The sequence below is a fragment of the Phragmites australis genome, chromosome 19, assembly GCF_958298935.1.
Source record: "Phragmites australis chromosome 19, lpPhrAust1.1, whole genome shotgun sequence".
NCBI classification, from domain to species: Eukaryota; Viridiplantae; Streptophyta; class Magnoliopsida; order Poales; family Poaceae; genus Phragmites; species Phragmites australis.
In genome coordinates this window covers 25,599,600-25,601,380 of record NC_084939.1, presented here as the reverse complement: position 1 = coordinate 25,601,380, position 1,781 = coordinate 25,599,600, and the positions used below count along the sequence as shown (strand labels likewise).

The window sequence follows — 1,781 nt, the reverse complement described above, 5'->3', positions numbered from 1 at the left end:
CCGGTCGGTGACTTGCCAACCGAGCTAAGCTCGCTTCCCAATCTGTGTTTAATCTTTCTTGTCTCTACAGGTTCTCTAATATATCCATCTCACAAAATTCTTCTATTTGCGTGCATTGTAGGTTTACATGCACCTGCCATGTAGGCTGACTTGAAGGCTGGCACGCTCATGATGCAGAATGGCCTGAGAATTAATAACCTGAAAAGCATAGGACATGTACCTGGTGTTGAAATTGGAGACATTTTCTTCTTTAGGATTGAAATGTGCATTGTAGGTTTACATGCACCTGCCATGGCTGGTATTGATTACATTTCTGCTAAGCATGTTGGAAGAGATGAGACTGCAGCCGTTAGCATTATCTCATCTGGTGGTTATGAGAATGATGACCATGACACAGATGTTTTGGTGTACACAGGCCAGGGAGGCAATAGTCGGCACAAGGAGAAGCTTGAAAGGGGTAACCTTGCTCTCATGAACAGCATCAAAATGAAAAACCTGATCCGTGTTGTGCGCAGCGCACAGGACCCCTTCTGTAACTCCGGGAAAATTTACATTTATGATGGGCTCTATCACATTGAAGATTCTTGGATGGACACAGCAAAGAATGGTTTTAGTGTTTTTAAGTACAAGCTGAGAATGGAAGCAGGGCAGCCAGATGGAATTTCAGTTTGGAAGATGACAGAAACGGAAAGAAAATCCTGCCACAAGAAACAAGGTTATACTTCTGGATTTATCATCAAACATTGAGAACCTACCTGTATGCCTTGTTAATGATGTTGATGATGAGAACGGACCAAGCTACTTCAACTATGTTACTGGAGCGATGTATTTGCGACCGCTTAGCAAGACTAAACCATTACAGAGTTGCAATTGCCATAGTGTGTTCTTGCCTGGCAACGCATATTGTTCATGCGCACAACTGAATGGTGGTGATCTTCCTTTTACCTCATCAGGATTGCTTGTGAAATACATTCCGATGATTTACGAATGCTCTTCTAATTGTCAGTGTTCTCAACATTGCCGAAACAGGATCACACAGAAGGGTATCAGTCTGAACTTTGAGGTCTTTTGTACTGGGGACCGTGGATGGGGTGTCCGGTCTTGGGACCCGATCTGTGCTGGCACATTCATTTGTGAGTATGCTGGCGAAGTCATTGATGAAACAAATATGAACATGGACGACGAGGAAGATGAATATACCTTTCACACATCATGGCCCAGTGATAAGGTTTTAAGATGGAACCTGTCACAAGTGAGAGCTTAAAGAAATTACCTATCGTCATAAGTGCAAAAAAATCAGGCAATGTGGCTCGTTTTCTGAACCATAGCTGTTCCCCCAATCTCCTTTGGCAGCCCATACAGTATGACCATGGCGATGGCAGTTACCCACATATCATGTTTTTTGCAATGAAACATATTCCTCCCATGATTACGGTACAAGAGGAGCTCCTCCTGGCATTAAGGGAAAATTTCCAAATGCTTGCAAACTCAAGCCATGCGTATGCGGCTCTACCAATTGCCTAGGTTCTTTCTGATAAAAGACGTGATGTGGGCATGTATGAACTAATGTACTAAAGCAGGTAAGAAACATTATCATCTCTGATCACTATGCCTGGCTGTCGAAGGTAAATGTTCTCACATATTATGCAACAAAATATTTTACAATGTAATTTAATATGGATCCATTCTGCTGAACTCTTTATTGTTCTGTCTATTTTTGTATCGATTTTTCATCAGGCATCAATGTGATCATTCTGAACTTGAATAAATCTTATTACTCC

The 1,781-nt window shown here is 41.9% G+C and overlaps 1 protein-coding gene across 1 annotated transcript; it reads left to right on the top strand.

Moving 5' to 3' along the window:
• The first annotated feature begins 276 nt into the window (after positions 1-276).
• Positions 277-1,524, top strand: LOC133900310 (histone-lysine N-methyltransferase, H3 lysine-9 specific SUVH3-like). Its single transcript, XM_062341398.1, is given in 3 exon segments — positions 277-686; positions 688-1,241; positions 1,244-1,524. Coding segments are annotated over 3 exon segments (1,230 nt in total). The 5' UTR covers positions 277-291.
• Positions 1,525-1,781: the final 257 nt, after the last annotated feature.